This window comes from Pungitius pungitius, chromosome 17, assembly GCF_949316345.1.
Source record: "Pungitius pungitius chromosome 17, fPunPun2.1, whole genome shotgun sequence".
Classification (NCBI taxonomy): domain Eukaryota; kingdom Metazoa; phylum Chordata; class Actinopteri; order Perciformes; family Gasterosteidae; genus Pungitius; species Pungitius pungitius.
This window is the reverse complement of record NC_084916.1, coordinates 13,199,267-13,216,659: the sequence shown is the minus strand read 5'-3', so window position 1 is coordinate 13,216,659 and position 17,393 is coordinate 13,199,267. Positions and strand designations below refer to the sequence as shown.

At 46.5% G+C, this 17,393-nt stretch overlaps 2 protein-coding genes across 2 annotated transcripts; one reads left to right on the top strand and one right to left on the bottom strand.

The window, feature by feature from the left end:
• Window positions 1–42: 42 nt before the first annotated feature.
• Window positions 43–4,366, bottom strand: trappc3 (trafficking protein particle complex subunit 3). The gene is made up of 5 exons (XM_037474530.2): window positions 4,202–4,366; window positions 3,243–3,340; window positions 1,843–1,942; window positions 738–920; window positions 43–615 (listed from the first exon to the last, which is right to left on the bottom strand). Exons 1-5 carry the CDS (start codon window positions 4,241–4,243, stop codon window positions 496–498), a joined length of 543 nt encoding a protein of 180 aa, XP_037330427.1. The 5' UTR covers window positions 4,244–4,366; the 3' UTR covers window positions 43–495.
• A 996-nt stretch (window positions 4,367–5,362) lies between these two features.
• Window positions 5,363–17,326, top strand: smap2 (small ArfGAP2). The gene is made up of 9 exons (XM_037474473.2): window positions 5,363–5,501; window positions 12,172–12,305; window positions 12,690–12,854; window positions 12,984–13,043; window positions 13,348–13,405; window positions 13,603–13,757; window positions 14,259–14,433; window positions 14,532–14,908; window positions 15,032–17,326. Exons 1-9 carry the CDS (start codon window positions 5,396–5,398, stop codon window positions 15,152–15,154), a joined length of 1,353 nt encoding a protein of 450 aa, XP_037330370.2. The 5' UTR covers window positions 5,363–5,395; the 3' UTR covers window positions 15,155–17,326.
• Window positions 17,327–17,393: the final 67 nt, after the last annotated feature.

Sequence of the window (17,393 nt, the reverse complement as noted above, 5' to 3'; positions counted from 1 at the left end):
TTAAATGTCACTTTTATTTGACATTTCTACCAACATAAATTAACATGCCATATAATTGGCAGAGATAAAGAGTGATTTCTTTAAAAAAAAGAAAAAAAAAGGAAAACATAAGACATAAAAAGGCCTTCTAGACGTGCACAATGAAGAAGAAGAAAGAAGAAAAAAAAAAGGTCTATACACGGCCGAATGAAAAGACATAATTCTTTTAACAGGGCAGATATTTAGACAACAAATGAAAAAGTGTCTCTCAACACGGGTTGTTTGCGAAACAAATGGTCAGAGGCTCTCTCTTCTTCTCAGCAGGAACATGTCATGTAGGCTCACACATCTTCTAGCATCCTCTAACAGGCCACAGGTCAGTGCCAGGAGTTTTGTTGCTGAGATACACCTCTACGTTTTGATTCCGAGTTCATTCCTCCTCTGACGGCGTTCTCCATGTGACTCAGTCCCCCATAAATATTCAAGAAATCGTGTGAGGGACCCTTTTCTTTTCCATCACTCGTCTCCCGCTGGGAGATTCTCTTCAATCCTCTTGATAAACTTCATGCGTATTTCTGTCACGCTGTCCCCTCTCAGAGTGTCCTGAGCGAATCTCACATCCACGGCCATCTGGACCTGAATAAGATACAAAAAGCGCTTACATTTGGGTGTGCTAACTGGTTTCCCTGGACTACGCTGTCATGCGATCGCCGTGTGAATTTACCTTTATTGTGAAAAAAAAAACAGATGGACCTTACCATCTCCAGGGCTCCTCTGAGGACGCCACACAGCAGGCTGGAGTAGACCAGCGTGCTGTGGTTGTCCGGCAGCTCCACGAAGTCCACCAGCGGGTTGTTCTCCAGGATGAGGGAGAATTCGTCTCCCGCTGGGCTCCAGTTTGTCACACTGGGGGTGATTCCCAGGTACATCTTAAATGCAACCTAAAAACCACCACAGCACGGTTGGTGGAGAGGGTGAAACGGGTTACTCGACTGAAAGCAGTGATGTTTGATTTGATTAGTTTGGCAGAAATTCCTATTCACCGCCTTCCCTTTTATGTGTCAGCATTAATGCACTAATCAGCATTCGCTCAAGCTAAAGTTGCACTCATACAAATATTCACTGGCAGATTTTTTTTTTTTTTTTTCCATTCGTACAACGGTCCGACACTGAAGCGCAGCAGCCTTCACATAATAAGTATTTAGGAAAAGGTTTAGTTAATTGAACCAGAAATTCAGTGGTGGCATTAAGTTCTGCCTTCTGAGGAAATGGTGTCATGGTGTTGAAAAGAAACGTTGAACCAAAAACAGATACATTTCACTGATGTCATGATATCCCATATCAGGTTATCAAAGCACCTTCTAAAGACGCCAAGCCCCCCCCCCCCCACCCCTCCCTTGTGACCAAGAGCCGGTTCACTGGGCAAGTATGATTTAGTATAAAAAAAATAAAAGATATGATTGAGATGAACAGCGAGGAAAATGTAAGTACAACGTATCACATGAGAAATCCGATCAGCAGCAGAGAGGGGTGTGGGGGGGGGGGGTTCAGTGTGTGCATCACTTCTCTGATGGGATCACATTACATTCCATACAAAACGTGATCGAACCCTTGCCTTCTAAAGATCAACGTTACTATCAGGGAACGCAAAGGAGTGCAATCTTGGTCTCAACCTTTGGAGGATGCAGACTGAGTCCCCCCCCTCCCCCTCCTCCTCCTGAGCCTTCTTCTTTCCAAACATCACTCTCTTTGATCTTTATTTGTCCGTCATCCGTCCTTCCTCCCCTCCTCACTCCCTCCCTCGGTCGGTCTTTGGGAGACATCCACGGTCACGCTCTGATTGGCCCGGAAAAGTCCAATTACCTTAGCAATGACATCTGCCGTTTCTCGGAAATCCTGACACCTGCCGATGCTGGAGCGTGCCAGGAAATCCTCAATCAGGCGCACGCCAATGTTATAGCCCCTGGGAAAGAGAAGGAGACAGAGAGAGAGAAGATGGAGAAAGGGACATTAAGTTGTTTTTCCTCACAAGGGAGGGAAAAACTGCAGTGTGCTGTAAAGAGTAATATTGGTGTCATACACTTCTAATTCTAATAATAATGATATTGGTGCCAAGTGGACTTATCCTTCAGAATCTCAAACCAGCTTATTCTTCCTGATCCCAACAGGGTCTGGCTCGGACTAAGGTTGCCTTCTAAGGCCAGGCAAGACCAGGCTCATCGTGATATTCGCCTTGAGAGAGCTTACGGTTGCTTCACAACCCAAGTCCCATGAGTGGAACAGGATGTTTTGAATTTTTGAGTTATAAACTCATTATTTCTTAATCCTATTATTGTGGGAGAACAGTATTCAACGTTGCCTTCCAGAGATTTTTTTTCTCCTCCATAAAAACACATCAGAGTTCTCTTTTTTTTGGAACACCCTGTTCCAGGAGGGTGGAAGAGACACAGAAGTGTGAGAAATAAAACAGGATTATGTCATCTCTCTGCTGTAGTTTGTGTCTGGCTGCAGTATATTATGCATAGAGCAGAAAGGAATGTGCCAAAGCAGTTTTTAAAAGAAGACGTATCTTGCGTTGGTTTTCTCAAATAATAAACTTCAACACGTTATAGCGAAATAACTCCTATATGTTTAAATGCTATCGAGCTAATACTACTAGTTAAACGCCAAATATGTTACATTAGTACTATTGATATGATATTAAAATAGTACACTGTGTAATTCCTGGCCACCCTAAGAAATAGGGGCTACATTTTAAATCTACTACTACAGGGCCATATCAAGTGACACAGGTGGACTTGATCTAGGTAATTCACCAATTTTGAATAAATAAAGAGTACTTTTTGAATTCCAGGTTGCAAATCAACAAAATAATAAAATTGCCAAAAGCCAGTTAGTCCTTTTGCAAGCCACTGTATCTATAATATTTTAGTAAATATCTCAACTATACAATACTTGGATGGCTTTAATATAATTTCAACACATGAAATGATATTTTCATATGCAGTCAATAATTCATTTGTTGCACTTTTAAAGGTTGTTTTTTTTGGCTAATATTAATATATGGAATTAAAAAACATGGGATAAAAACGATATGTGGTGGTGAATTAAGGATCCATGCATTGCTTTGAGAGGAAAATTGAACGATATGAAAAGAAATGATACGAGAAATTTGTCTACTTCCAGATCGGCAGTCTTGCTTGATCACTGTAGTTGGGTGTGAACATATTCAGTAACGATCTGGTCAATGTGATACATCTTACATCTTGTCCAGTTGTTTATTGACCTCCTCGTCATTCTCGTAGTCTTTACAGAGCTGGGTGACCAGGGCCCCGTAAGTCAGCGTGAACAGTTCAGAGTTCTACAGCAGAGAAAACAAAAGTTCACATGTTAGTGATGCTGGGAATGATTCATGCTCAAAATGAAATGAAACACACATGCAGGAAAACTACCTGGCTAGTCCTGCAAAAGACCAAAGACCAATAATTCACATGTACATCTACAGTAAGGTGACAAACAGAATGATCTAATCGGGCAGAAAGAGTCCTAAGACAAATCTATCTTAACCATTATATATCATAACATCATAGCCTCCTTCTAGGTTTCTCTGCAGCATGAAGATGAACAGATCGTGCTATGGACAGTTCCTGGTGCTGAAATAAAGTCCAACATTAATCAACGAAAAACATTGTAATAATAAACACACTCTATATAAACATTTTCAATTCTCATACAGCTGGACTACTTTTAGTGTTCAGTGCAGCTTTAACGATGAAACTGTAATGCATCCCCTCCACCCTTTAACAGTCCCAACACAAACTGACCCGACAGTAAAATGATCTGCATTATAAGGTGTGTATTTGTTATTACTGCACACTATGGGACTTCCTCTGCAAGGTTATCATCTTTGGGCTAGGAGGGGACCATGGTTCAGCTAACGCTGCGTTGGCTAACTATTTAGCGTGTGTGCTACGAGGAAATAACGTTACACATTCCGTCGAAGCCAGTGCTATTCAACTATGACTTTGATACTTAAATAGTAAACTGATTTAAATGTATATACAGTTTGCAAGTCTCTTGTCACACCTGTCAAACACATATACATGACTGAAGACTATCAATTCAGCTCGCAGAGTTACCGCGTAGCCAGGTGTCATGTTAGCTTGTCGGCTAGCTAAGCTAGCTAGGTCTGCTTGCTTTTAATTCCACGGGAGTCGCCTACCATCTTTTTGCTGTCTGTTGTTCGGTTGGATTGCCTGGACATTGTGGACAGTGTTAGAGGCTTTAGACTCGATATTAATCCTTTATTTATTTGATTCTGGCTCGGCAGTTGTTTCCGTAATCACCAGTGTAGTCACAAACTTCCACAAACGTCAAGCTCGTCACATTAAATACTAAACTTCCGGTCATACTCTAAATGTTTTAATTAGTAACTATAGACACACAGAGCATATATGATTTAGGAACACTTATTTGAGTAAATATAACATGTATTAAATCCAATTCAATGTTGTTTTCATTATTTACTTTAATATAGGGATCCTTTGTTCCAGGAGAAAAGCGTTACATACTTTATTTTGAAGACAAATTCAAAATCATTTCCGGTTTTTCTAAGGTAACTTTACCAGCTTTGGTGTTCTCTTCTATCAGCTGTCACACCAACATTTCCTCGGCTATTTCCCTGTCGGGAGGTCGTGTTATCGCCGCCTTTCGTCCTGGAGCCGAACACCGTCTCATGGTTGACCACTAGGTGGCAGCACACGTGATATTTTCACATTAAGATAAACCAACAACTTGCCATTTCTTTATCTTTACATTATTTTAGAAATATGGCTCAGGTTTCAAAAGGTTTATAAAGAAAATGAAACATATATGACTATTCACAAAACAGCTTTATTTCGATTAGAAATGTATCATAGAATGTGGGTGAGAGTGGGAGAGAGAGAGAGAGAGAGAGAGGGAGGGAGAGAGAGAGGAAGGGAGGGAGAGAGAGAGAGAGAGAGGGAGAGAGAGAGGAAGGGAGGGAGAGAGAGAGAGGAGTCACTACAGCTCATTGATGGGTTACAGATGCGCCTTCGCGTCGATTCATTTCGGCTCTGCATTCACAGCGCTTTGCTCCACGTGACGTCCCTGATTGCTGCCAGTTTTTCTGCATATAGCCGCGCATGCTGGTCGGCCGAGAGACAATCACCCCCATCCCGGTGAAACTAACTCGCCCTGCCGCGGCAAAGGAAGAGGAGCGACCGGGGAGCTATCGGCTCTGCAAACGCCGCTTTTATTTGGTCAAATAAACGTCTAATTGACAAAAAGCCGGTTACCAGCTCCGCGGGGGAGGGGGGGGGGGGGGGTTAGGGGAGGGAGGAGAGGGGTTGAGGGGGGGGGGGGGCGTCTAGCCGGCGGGAGGTGGACCAGTGCGATGATGCCGGGCAAATCCGTGAAGGACGTGGACAGGTACCAGGCTGTCCTCACCTCTTTGCTGGCGCTGGAGGAGAACAAATACTGCGCTGATTGCGAGTCCAAAGGTAGGTCGCCATCAATGCCTCTCGTCGCCTCTGCTGATCCGGGGTCAGTCCGCGAGTCGGCCATCCTGCCCTATCTACTACACGCGCCAGATAATGCGGCGCTGCATTCACTATTTCCTCGACCAATGACGTTGTACTACGGTGACAGACGCGCATGCTGCTACATCATCCAGGTCCAGGACAACTTTATTACATGATGAATGAGTAAATAAGATGTAACGTGTGACAGTTGGGACCCAAATGACCCGAGGCTCCCTTTACCGCCAAGAATGGACACCGCAGACATGAAGACAGGCGCATCAGGCGCATCAGGAGTGACTTTGAGTCACCCTGAACAGTTTGTTCCCGCAGTCTGCTTGAGTGCAGACGGGGAAGCCTTTACAAAAGGGCGCTAATTACATTCAAATTTTAAAAATTGGAATTATCGGCATGCACTGTAACATCCCCCGGTGCTTCCCTGTATCCTAGGACTCATTTTCACCCCAGACAGACAGTCACTCCTCCGTCTGCAGATCCCACGAGGCCCCTCATGTGGACTATGTGCCACCAGCCTTTAGTTTAACCCGCTGTGCGCTCTCCTCCAGTCCGGAGACTGCACCAACAAAAAGGATCCGTGAATGTAAATATACACGACCAGGCGGCTTCCACTTCGCCCACCTCGGTCATTAATCCTCCAGTCAAGGCCCTGGATGCATCACTGCCAAAGGGGGGGGGGAGGGGGGCGGGAGGGGGGGGGGGGGAGACGCCCTTGGGATTCCTCCTGAAAACTTTATGAATGACATAGTAAGCAGCTCGGCGTATTCAAAGGGGATCGAGCTGTATTCTGCAGTGCAGGTTCAGATCTGGGTTTGCTTCTTTGAGGGACTAAAAGGGGAGGGGAGGGGGGGGGGGCAACAGCAGAGAAACCAGAGTTAAAAATCAATACGCCTGGGAAGCTTCTCTCCCTGGGTGTGTGTGTGCCAGGCGGCCTCATTACAGGGGGGGGGGAGACATTTACAGCGTTTGGGATAAAGACAAGCGTGCAGTGTGTGCTTGTTCTTCATACTCCTTGAACTCTCGATCTCTTTCGGGGGGGTGGAGGGGGGGGCTTTGTTGAGACGGCAGTGTGGGGCGTCGTGACTGTTCAGAAGTCGGAAGTCCTTTTTGAAAAAAAGCCCCCTGTGATCAGACTCGTGGAGCTTATCTGAAGGCCGTCACAATACACCGATTACATGAATGATGTGTTTGTGCGTTGGTGAAGTGGCGGACTATTCTTGTCCAAATGAGGTGGAGAGACACGGATTTTGGCTCCTTTCGGTTCTATTGTTGTTGTCTTTGATTTGCTATCTGCCCCATATCTCCTCCCAACCACAGTCTTTCTCTCTCTCGCATTCTGCTTGATGTTTGTCTGTAATGGATTGGCGCTCGTTCACCGTGCAACAGACTGCTCTAATTAGACTGCAGATGAGATTATGGGTTAAAGGGAGAAAATAGCAAGCAAGCACACAGACACACACACACACACACACCGACACCAGTGGCGCCGAAGCTCTAGCTTTAATCCGAGGAAAATCGACTTTTCTTTGGATCATTCAATGGTCTCTAACTATAATTTAAAGTGTGATTTCCATCTGCTGAGTCGGCATTTAAACCACCACGCTGAAGGAAAGGTTACACATCACTCTCATTTCCCAATTTTTATTTTTTCTTTATGATACTGGAGTATACTGGCCTCCTACCTGATTAGCACCCTTTCCTAAATCCACCATCAAAGTGTTTGAAACTGTATATGTGCCCCCCCCCCCCCCCCACCTCCGTCTCAAGTCAGGCTTTTCACCATATGGCCCGTGATGAGGTTCGGGTCTAATCTTGTTTGCCTTGACATACAGTAGATTGCTGCACATTTATCACCCTCTTCCCCCTCCGGGGGATTGCACAGGAAGTGGTGAGACTTGTGGAGCCAAGTGCAGGTTTACATCAACACACAAACACACATTAACGATGCTATTAGGTCATGCTTTCCTACACATTAACCATGCTATTAGGTCCTCCTTTCCTACACATTAACGATGCTATTAGGTCCTCCTCTTCAACAGTGTGCTTACTGCACAGACGCCGCACCGATCTAATAGTCTCTCTCTACTTTTTGCGACTTCCTGTCTAAATCTTTCATCTCTACAAAACTGACTTACCGCTTCTGTTTTGTGAGAGAGTGAGAGAAGGTGATACAGGTGCATAACGTAGTCAACACTCCTGGCTCTGGCTTCCGTCTCAAGAGGCTGCACAAGTACGTGTGTGTGTGTGTGTGTGTTTGCGTAAAAGCTGCCCTCCTTTATTGTCACTGTTGTACTTCTGTTTGCGTACACACGGGTTGCCGTGGAGACATCGCCTGAGTACATGCCTTTTCCCATCACCGCCACCAAGCCCCCGTCCCCTTACGCCCTCTCAGCTCAGCCAATCAGACACCGGCAGGGACGTCCTTTGAAACAGGGTGGTGACGCCACAGAGAAGGTCTCGAAGCTGGATTTTAAGACAGGGATACATAGTAGGACCTGATTATGGTCTTCATTTTGTCGTCATTAGATGTCGATGTTCAAACAAAGTTACAAATTCATTAAAAAAACCACACAGAAACCACATCCTGTAGATCGGTATGTGCTTGAAAGTGAAAAAGGATCAAACATTAAGCGTTTTTTTGCGCAGGTGAAATTGCTTCATCACTGTCCTGGAAATGGGCAAAAATACAAGGAACAGCTTCCAAAGAAATGCGACCATCTGGTGAATGATGATTGTCCTCAAACATTACACAAATAATAGGCATGTGAACCACAGAGAGCGCAAACAATCCTGCCAGCAATAGGATGAAAGAAAGCATCCAGAAATGCGTTTTAGAGTGCGTTACTCATCTTTTGACGTGTAACCGTCAAATCTACGCCTCAACTCACCTGCGGTGACACTCGCACAGCAACACAAACGGTGGGTGCTCATTAGTAAATTATCAATACGGGTCCGTCTGCTTGGCTCAGACGGGGACTGGGTCACCGGGGGGAGGGGGGATTGGTTCAGATGCTGAGGGGCTCCAGGCTGAGACAAGTGTGTCCATACATGAGATGTACACGATTGTGGGGGGGGGGGGGGATACAGGCTAATGAGACATACGGTTTGTGTGTGTGTGCGTGTGCGTGTCACTTGTGAGTGAATATACACTCACCGGCCACTTTATTAGGTACCCCATGCTAGTAACGGGTTGGACCCCCTTTTGCCTTCAGAACTGCCTCAATTCTTCGTGGCATAGATTCAACAAGGTGCTGGAAGCATTCCTCAGGGAGTTTGGTCCATATTGACATGATGGCATCACACAGTTGCCGCAGATTTGTCGGCTGCACATCCATGATGCGAATCTCCCGTTCCACCACATCCCAAAGATGCTCTATTGGATTGAGATCTGGTGATTGTGGAGGCCATTTGAGTACAGCGAACTCATTGTCATGTTCAAGAAACCAGTCTGAGATGATTCCAGCTTTATGACATGGCGCTTTATCCTGCTGAAAGTAGCCATCAGAAGTTGGGTACATTGTGGTCATAAAGGGATGGACATGGTCAGCAACAATACTCAGGTAGGCTGTGGCGTTGCAACGATGCTCAATTGGTACCAAGGGGCCCAAAGAGTGCCAAGAAAATATTCCCCACACCATGACACCACCACCACCAGCCTGAACCGTTGATACAAGGCAGGATGGATCCATGCTTTCATGTTGTAGACGCCAAATTCTGACCCTACCATCCGAATGTCGCAGCAGAAATCAAGACTCATCAGACCAGGCGACGTTTTTCCAATCTTCTATTGTCCAATTTCGATGAGCTTGTGCAAATTGTAGCCTCAGTTTCCTGTTCTTAGCTGAAAGGAGTGGCACCCGGTGTGGTCTTCTGCTGCTGTAGCCCATCTGCCTCAAAGTTCGACGTACTGTGCGTTCAGAGATGCTCTTATGCCCACCTTGGTTGTAACGGGTGGTTATTTGAGTCACTGTTGCCCTTCTATCAGCTCGAACCAGTCTGGCCATTCTCCTCTGACCTCTGGCATCAACAAGGCATTTCCGCCCACAGAACTGCCGCTCACTGGATGTTTTTTCTTTTTCGGACCATTCTCTGTAAACCCTAGAGATGGTTGTGCGTGAAAATCCCAGTAGATTAGCAGTTTCTGAAATACTCAGACCAGCCCTTCTGGCACCAACAATCATGCCACGTTCAAAGTCACTCAAATCACCTTTCTTCCCCATACTGATGCTCGGTTTGAACTGCAGGAGATTGTCTTGACAATGTCTACATGCCAAAATCCACTGAGTTGCCGCCATGTGATTGGCTGCTTAGAAATTAAGTGTTAACAAGCAGTTGGACAGGTGTACCTAATAAAGTGGCCGGTGAGTGTACATTTATGTGGAAAACTATAGTGTAGCCCTTTTGAGTTTAACACTTTTTCAGGAAAGCATCAAAGTTAGGGGGGGGTGGGGGGGGGTTGAACGTGAGGGACTGGGCAATGAAAGTGTGTTAATTGGGTGTGTGGGTTCGTTATGACTATTGGATGATGATATAAAAATCTTCCTCTTGTTCGTCTCTGGCTCTGGCCCCAGCTCTGCCTTCTCCTCCCCTGATGTGCCTCAAGCTGCATTTGGACAACCGCAACCGCATTCATTTTTTGCCAAGGATGATTCATCCATCTCGCATTCAAAACCTCTACTTTTGGGTTGTTTGCCCTATAAAAAAAGGGATTTTTTTCCATTTAGTCAAACCTTCATTGCACCTCAAAAGAAAATTTGGGGATTTGTTTATTAGTTACTAAAAGGAATTAGGACGTCTACTCATCGCTCGGGCTCTACTTACACTTTGAGAGTCTGATTCGTAGATGTTGCCGTTTCCCGCTCTCCTTTTTCTCTTTTAGAAGTCTTTTCCTCCTACTCGCTCTCTTCTATATCTGTTCAAAGTACCTGGAGGTGTGCATTGTTATGCTGGCCGGTCGTGCCGTATACACGGCTTCTTACCAAAGCACTGCATTGATTGGAACCAGGCTAAAGTGGAGCATTTGCTTTTAATAACTATCCCTCACCTCCCTTTTCCTCCTCCTCTGGCTCAGCCTCCTGTACCAACCCCAGCGCCTGCAAGCATCCGACCCCTGTACACATGGACCAATACGCTTTGGAAAGAAGCTAAAGCTATAAGCTAAAGAACAGCTTTGCCAGATGTTATGGAAGTCCATCAAATAGTTTTTGAGCTGTTTCACACACACACAAAAAAAATAAAGAAATGTCAAAGGCGTGCTGGTGCGAGAGGATCATCAGAGACAATCCAGTATCAGCTGAGTTATTTCAGTCTGGACCAAAGCGAACCCGCAGAGCCACTCCACTACAGCCTGGTTGGAGAGAGATAAAAAGTCAATACTTTATAATGCAGCAGTTAGGGGCAAGGCCCCCGGCAAGCGAGGGCGGAGAACGACACGGAGAGAGAACTGTGAGCTGGAGACATGGACGGACAGAGGGAGGGCAGGGAGGGTGGGGGTGAATGGGAGAGATGAGTAATGGCAGCCGGGGACACACAGGAGCCCTGAGAATGAAGATGAGAAGGACAAGCTAACTCCACCGCAGATTGGGAGTCCTACCCGATGGACAACGTCTCTCTCTCTCGCTCCCTGTCCGGTGCCAATGTTTACAGCAGTTAAGCCGGCTTTGCGGAGTAATTCTGCTATTATTGGCCCGGCGTGACGGCCATCGCTGCGGCCTGGACCTGCAGGGGTGAAGGACTGTGTCCGTCCATCGATGTCCCTCCGTCTCCTTAGAACGATGCAAGAAGAATGACCCCTTTTTTTTAGCGTTCATAGTTCAGGATGCACCCGATACGGAGGACTAATATTTGCCTCTGCTGCCTGACACAGTGTTTCCCCAGCTCTGCTAAGGGGGAAAGGTCTTGTGTGTTTTCTCCTCCTCCTTTCATCTGCATAGAATGGCCTTCGCTCCACACCGCACCGTGGCTTTGTTAGACAGGAGAGGCCAGTGAGGAATCCAAACCAGAGCCGCTCTCCCACCTAGTGGTGTGAAGGCCACGGTGCATCGACCCTTTGAAGCAAGGAGTCACGGGAAGAGGGGCGAAAAAGAGAGGAAGATGTTGGAAGAGATGGGCAGCGAAGCACCAGTATTCTCAATGAAGCGGCCTGCATCCCCTGAAGAGGACAGTCGTTCTCAGCGCTAAAAAAAAAAAAAAAAAAGTAACCGTAGACGTAGATATGGCAGCAAGATGGACAAAATAGCCCACTGAGAAAAGACATGCACCCACACACACACACACACAGGCTCATGAGTAATCATCCCTGCAGGTATCCAGAGTGTGTGTGTGTGTGTGTTACTTTCCACTCCCCCTCTCTCCTCTCAGTCTCAGTTATGTGGGCTAACTCTCCCATTGGATCCCATTATATGTCAGGACCTCGCATGACTTCCTCAGGATTAGTAGAGTCCCCAGCTGAATTCTGACTCCTAATTTCATTGCAGGCTTGTCTCTCTATAATTGGACTGAAATTAATCAGAGCTTTTTCCTCATCATTCTTCTCCCAATGCTCTCTACATGTCTGTTATACTTCTATGTATCTATTAGCCCAGTTACTCAATGCCCCCCCAGCATTTATACACTGCCTTGCTCCCTCCGCCAGGTCCAAGATGGGCGTCCTGGAACTTGGGCATCTTCGTCTGCATCCGCTGTGCTGGTATCCATCGCAACCTGGGGGTGCACATCTCCAAGGTCAAGTCCGTCAACCTGGACCAGTGGACACAGGAGCAGGTCCAGGTCAGAGGTCACACCACAAACAGACGATCGAAACATCAAACATGTTGTTTACTTCTCTTTGCCTCTGAACTCAAAATGTGTTTCTTTCTTGTTCTCCACGGTAATTAAGGGTTGTGTTACATGAATACCGTTTTAATATAACCAACAGTACTATTATGATTATAAAGCCTTGTATCAATATATCTCATTCTTTCCACATTTAAATGTGTGTTCACATGCAGTTGTGGAAATAGAGACTTTCTCATCCGTATGGACGTCTTTTTGGGTCAGAGATCATTTTCCTCAAGTCAGCGTCTCGACTCCTCTCTTCCCTCTGCATCCACGGAAGGGATTGGCACCGCTGGGAGAACTCCACCCCTAACGGCGTTTGTTGTGTCACACCAGTGCGTGCAGGAGATGGGAAACGCCAAAGCCAGGCGTCTGTACGAGGCGTTCCTACCCGAGTGCTTCCAGCGGCCCGAGACGGACCAGTCCGCCGAGAGCTTCATCAGGGACAAGTACGACAAGAAGAAGTACATGGACAAGGTTATCGACATCCAGATGCTGAGGGTCAGTCCACACACACACACACACACACACACACACACACAGATACAAACTTTTGCCTCAGCTGAAACAGAAAAACTACTGCATGTCATGATATTCCTGAGGGCCATTCGACCTGTTTTCTCTGTACAGAAAGAAAAGAGCTGCGACAATATACCCAAGGAACCAGTTGTGTTTGAGAAAATGAAATTGGTGAGTAATATCTCAATCACAGCATTAAACAGAGAACCGATCTTCCGTAAAGAGGGGTTTTTTTCTTTTCTTGCATTGAGCCGATTCTCCGATGCAGAGTAAGTGGGTGGAGCAACAGATTGAGCTAGGAGAGGTAGCATAGGAGCTGAGGAAAGAGGAGACAGGCCGTGAGGAGAAGGTAACACAGGAGGGAGCACATTTTCGAGGGGAGTCGGGAGTTAAAGGATTCTAGATTTAAGCTCATTTGTCAACGCACACATCAATTAATTATTTTTTAATGAATTGGCTTTCTCCATTGTGACAGAAAAAAGACATCAGCCCCAAGACAGACCCCCCGTCTGTTACAGACCTGCTTGGATTAGGTACTGCAACTCACACACACACACACACACACACACACACACACACACACACACACACACACACACACGTGCACACTAACCCCTGTTTACAGCATAGAGGGAAGAGAGAGAAATAGCGAGAGAAATAGACGGGTTTTATACATGAACTGCAAAATCATTGTGAATAGCCTCCCTCGCTTCCATCTGCGCGTCGTCAGATGCCCCGAGTGCCCCCGTGTCTAATGGTGGAGGATGTGTCCCAGACGGCAGCGAGCGCCCGGCGGCGTCCAATCCCACTCTGGCACCGCACTCTGCACTGGATCTCTTCAGCAGTCTGCCGGGAGCCTCCTCGGCCTCCTCCGTTGAAACCACGGTAACGCCCCGCCGGAGCTACACGCCGCCTGCGTTTTTGTCCGTAGCCGCGCTAGATGGCGTGGGTCAGTCTCGCATTCTGGACTACGCTGAGATACAGTTTTGTACATATATTCATTGTTCCAAAAATATTATTATTAATTATTCTGACTCTTTTATGTAGGGTTGTAAAAACCTGACCTACTACTAATAATCATTGGGTTGAATTTTCAATTTTGTCATTTTTGGAAACCTGCAAAAAAAGTCATTCCCATCAACCTCAGTTGTACTTTCTTGAAGTGCTAATTGGCCAATGTTTTGCAAAACCCAGAACAAAGATGGTGAACATACACGCTAAACACACGCCCAACGCCCAAGTCAGCTGACTCTCCTTTTAAATACGTCCATGTAAGCACAGTTGTCGGTTTTGTCGCCCCCTACTTGTGTCCTCCCCTCTGTTGACAGCCACCTCCTCCTGCCTTCTCTCCTGCCGCCCACCCCCCCCCCCATTCCCCTACTGCAGCCTGTTCCCAGCTCCATGCCTCACAGCAGGGTGACGGCCTCAGTGCCTGACAACCTCAGTCTGTTCCTGCGTTCGGCACCCAAAGCAGAGGAGGGCAAGAAGCTGTCCAAGGACTCCATTCTGTCCCTGTACGCCTCCACCCCCTCAGTCCACGCCGGCAGTGTGCCCACTCACGGTGAGGCAGGCCTTTCTTATTCTTTATTGATTGGGACAACTATATCAAAATCATTCATTCATTCTTACCAATTGGCAAAATGACTATTTCCCTGGCAGGCTTGTACATGAACCAAATGGGGTACCCGACGCACCCGTACGGATCGTACCATTGTTTAGCCCAGGCCGGTGGGATGGCGGGAGCCACGATGGCGCCCCAGATGGCCATGATGGGGCAGCAACAGAGCGGCGTGACTCGCGTCCAACAGACGGTCGGGATGGGACAGCGGGGCGCCACGGCTCAGCCGAGCGCCGTCGCGGCGCCCCCGTACATGGCGGCCGTGACCCAGGGCGCGGTGGGACAGCAGCAGAACGGCGCCGTGGGGCCGCCGCGATGCCACAGCGGGATGGCGGCGCAGCGGCAGGTGGCAGGTTTACCTCAGCAGCAGAGCTACGGAGCGCAAAACGCCCAGCAGCTACAGTGGAACATTACCCAGGTGTGTGTGTGCGTGCGTGTGTGTGTGTGTGTGTGTGTGTGTGTGTGTGTGTGATTTGGACACAATGAATCTGAGTAGTGAAAGTTCTGTTCAAGACAAAACTTTTGTTTTGCGCGCTTTCAGATGACCCAACACGTGGCCGGCATCAACCTCTACAGCAACGGCGCGGCGGGATTCGGCGGGCAGCAAGCGGGGGGCTCGGCGGCTCCGAACTCTGAGCACATGACCGCACACGTTTGGAAGTGATCGGATCCGTCCCGGGGGGGGGACGTGAGACGGAGAGGAAAGCTGAGTTGAAGGAAACCGGTGGATTGGACTCTCCGGGGAAAGAGGAGGAGGAGGAGGCGGATGTGAAGAGGAACGCACTACCTCTGTTTCTCTCTCTCCTCTCTGACCACCGTGCTTCCTCTCGTTGACGCGTCCATGGCCACCTTCTCACAATTTCCGCGCTTGCCTTCCCGAAGCACTTTGGTTCGATGACCAACACCACAGGGTTCAGAGGCCCACTTGGTTTTTGGAGCATTTCATGGCTTTCGAATCAGAATCAGCGTCAACGTCTGTGGGCCTGAATTTTTGGCATTTATTGAAACAAGATGTGTTCCCCCCCCCCCCCAAAAGGACGGAAACATAACTTAGAAACATAGCTTATTTGCCTTTTCGATGACAGTTGGATGAATGGTTTGATACGATACCACTTATTAACTAAGTTGGTTAGCCTAGCATTAGCATTCAGAGCAGAAAACAAGACAAAGAACTGGATTTTGACTGTTTTTAGATCAAACGATACGTAACGCGGCGAAAAGTCGGCTTTAGATATGCTCCAAAAGCAGGATGTTAGTCCTTGCTGTCCGTCTGCTGGCGGCGGCTTCATCCGTTATGGAGGAGGATCAAACCGGGCTACGCCATGCTCGCCACACCTTTAAGTCAAAGGTATTACTCAATAAGATTAGCTCTGCGTAAATAGGGAAAATGTGTAAAAATGTACTAAATACAAGACGTTCCCCTTTCTAAATACTTAACAACCATTTTGAAAATGTAAGAAATCCCTTTTTGTGTTGATAAGTACCTTGTTCCGTTAAAGCAGCGACCTACCTAAGCCTGTATTTATGATGTCTTCTACCCAAATCAACACAGGGCTTCTTTTAGAATCAAAACTCAATCTCGACTTTTAAGTGTCTAAAATCCTAAACTGGATTTGGGAGACCAAAGATCAACGCTAGCTTTTACTACGGCTGTGCGGCATCTAGCGACGCTTCTGTCGCCCCTGTGCAGCCGCTCGAACTAGTGATTAGTGTAACTTTCGACTCAGCCGTCCTTTACGACGTGATGGCGCAATCAGTTCACTGTGCTACCTCCTCGGCAAGAGCGGGACACTTTGAATGAAGTCACTTGCATGTGTGTGAATGTCGGGGGTGACGCTCAGACAGCTCAAGTTAATCTACCTTGTACAATAGAGGCCTCAAATAACGCTGAATGTCTATAAGAAAAGAAAGAAATACAGAGAGACGGGGGTGTGGACGATCCGCCATGTTTCAGATTCTTCCACTGAATTGCATGACGGGAATGTTTATCTGGCTCAGGTTGTACGTGTTGTGTTTATTGAGGTATTTGAATGTTTGTCTCCAACACAGACCGACGTTGACTCAATGAATGTTCCTCCCGGACGTGTTTGATGAAAACGCACCCCCCCCCGGGTTTTTGATATTCTACCACCGCGTTTTGAGTTCTTCTTCTGAATTCTTTGGAATTCAACCACGTTTGAATGACTGCAGTGAAGAGAATAATCATTTTAAATTAACCCCTCGACACCTCCCACCTCTCTGTGTCCCAACTTCTTTGAAAAGTTTTCTTTTCTTTTTTTTAAAAAAATCAATTTTTCTAAACGCATGGCACCATTAGTGTAAATAACTTTTGTTTCTAGCAGTTACTTATTGTGTTGCGAGATGAACGATTCATATTAAATGCTACCAATGAGCAAAGTAGTAAAGCCTTCCAGGGTGTTTTTTTACGTTCATTTGGTGTCATTTTGTGTGTCTTTGCGGCAGTGGAGAGTTCCTGAAGTGTGTGAATCCTCTTTTAACTTAAGTTTGCTTGTATCCGGTCCCTTTTTTTTTTGTCTGGTATATTTTCTGTGAAACGAGAGCAATCGAAGGAATGTATATTTTTATGTACTTGATTCTTCATCAGAATGTCTCTGTACCGTTTGGCTCTTAAAAAAAGATCGATGAACATGTGCGGTTTTATTAGTTCTGCATTACTTTTCACATGCTTTGCAGCTTTTGATGTTACGTCTACACGAGTCACTCAATTACGTTTGAGAATATGTAACACATGGTACTCGTCTCTGTGAAAATATAACAAAATAAAAAGGTTTTGATTAAATTCTCTATGTTCTGTTCATTTGAGGTTGGAAGTGTTCATATTCCGATGGCTGCTTGAGTCGGGCTTATTGATTTATTAAGGCAGATATCAAATATACACACCC

Excerpts from the sequence above, each read along its gene's own strand:
- trappc3 (XM_037474530.2), bottom strand. The coding sequence starts at position 4,243 with ATGTCCAGGCAATCCAACCGAACAACAGACAGCAAAAAGATG. Across the intron at positions 3,341-4,201 it reads CAACAGACAGCAAAAAGATG|AACTCTGAACTGTTCACGCT; the intron begins GTAGGCGACTCC and ends TCTCTGCTGTAG. Across the intron at positions 616-737 it reads TCAGAGGAGCCCTGGAGATG|GTCCAGATGGCCGTGGATGT; the intron begins GTAAGGTCCATC and ends TATCTTATTCAG.
- smap2 (XM_037474473.2), top strand. The coding sequence starts at position 5,396 with ATGATGCCGGGCAAATCCGTGAAGGACGTGGACAGGTACCAGGCTGTC. Across the intron at positions 13,406-13,602 it reads TACAGACCTGCTTGGATTAG|ATGCCCCGAGTGCCCCCGTG; the intron begins GTACTGCAACTC and ends GCGCGTCGTCAG. Across the intron at positions 13,758-14,258 it reads CCTCCTCCGTTGAAACCACG|CCTGTTCCCAGCTCCATGCC; the intron begins GTAACGCCCCGC and ends CCCCTACTGCAG.